This window comes from Lepidothrix coronata, unplaced genomic scaffold, assembly GCF_001604755.1.
Source record: "Lepidothrix coronata isolate B3197 unplaced genomic scaffold, Lepidothrix_coronata-1.0 Scaffold477, whole genome shotgun sequence".
Taxonomy (NCBI): Eukaryota; Metazoa; Chordata; class Aves; order Passeriformes; family Pipridae; genus Lepidothrix; species Lepidothrix coronata.
The window spans coordinates 37,701-38,761 of NW_016690657.1; the positions used below are offsets into that span (position 1 = coordinate 37,701).

General features: G+C 67.3%; 1 protein-coding gene across 1 annotated transcript in view; it reads right to left on the bottom strand.

Moving 5' to 3' along the window:
• DRC1 (dynein regulatory complex subunit 1) overlaps nt 1–642 on the bottom strand; it is a 36,381-nt gene extending 35,739 nt beyond the window's left edge. Inside the window, exon 1 of the mRNA XM_017839786.1 lies at nt 448–642. Coding sequence (XP_017695275.1) covers nt 448–642 — 195 coding nt within the window. The remainder of the gene's footprint in view (nt 1–447) is intronic.
• Between the last annotated feature and the right edge of the window lie 419 nt (nt 643–1,061).

The window sequence follows — 1,061 nt, forward strand, 5'->3', positions numbered from 1 at the left end:
TTGGAGTCCTGGGGTCGGATTCTGGGACAGGTTCTGAGCCTTGGGGTGAATTTGGGGTCGGGTTCTGAGCCCTGGGGAGAGATTTGGGGTTGGATCCTGAGCCGTGGGGAGAGATTTGGGGTTGGGTTCTGAGCCCTGGAGTGAGTTTGGGGTCGGGTTTGGAGCCCTGGGATGAGTTTGGGGTCGGGTTCTGAGCCCTGGGATGAGTTTGGGGTCGGGTTTGGAGCCCTGGGATGACTTTGGGGTCGGGTTCTGATCCGTGGGGTGAGTTTGGGGTCGGGTTCTGAGCCCTGGGGTGAGTTTGGGGTCGGGTTCTGAGCCCTGGGGAGGGATTTGGGGTCGGGTTCTGAGCCCTGGGGCCTGGTTTGAAGCCCTGGGGAGGGGGTTTGGGGCTGGATCCTGATCCCTGGGGATGACTTTGGGGTCGCTCCTTCACCGTCTCCGCGCCTCCACGCGGCTCCTGCGGGCTCCGATCCGCTCCGCCCGCTCCGAGGCCGCCTCGGCGGCCGCGCCGGGCTCGGGGCCGCTCTCGGCGGCGGCGGCGGCGGCAGCCCCGAGGTGCAGGTCAGGCTCGGGGCCGGGGCTGGGCTCGCGGATCTCGTGGAGCGCGGCCGGAGCCGCCCCGCCCTCCCGGTTTTCCATGGATGCGCCGGGATCGGGAGCGCTGGGAGGAGGGAAAGGGCGGCGCCGCTACTGCGCTTGCGGGGGCGACCGGGAGCGTCCCCCGTTGCCGGGCAACGCGGCGGCCATGGCGGTTTCTCGCCGTGCTGCGCATGCGCGGAGCGCAGGGAGAGTCACAGGTTGCCTGGCAACGTGCGTGCTTTGCGTCACTGCGCATGCGCACGCACCGAAAAAGCGTCCCCCATTGCCTGGCAACGCGGCAGCCATGGCGGTTTTTCGTCGCTGCTACGCATGCGCAAAATGCAGAGAGCGACTCACCAGTTGCTTGGCAACGTGCGTGCTTTGCGTCACAGCGCATGCGCACGCAAAAGGGAGCGTCTCCCATTGCCTGGCAACGCGGGCGCCATTGCAGTTTTGCGTCTCTACTGCGCATGCGCCTT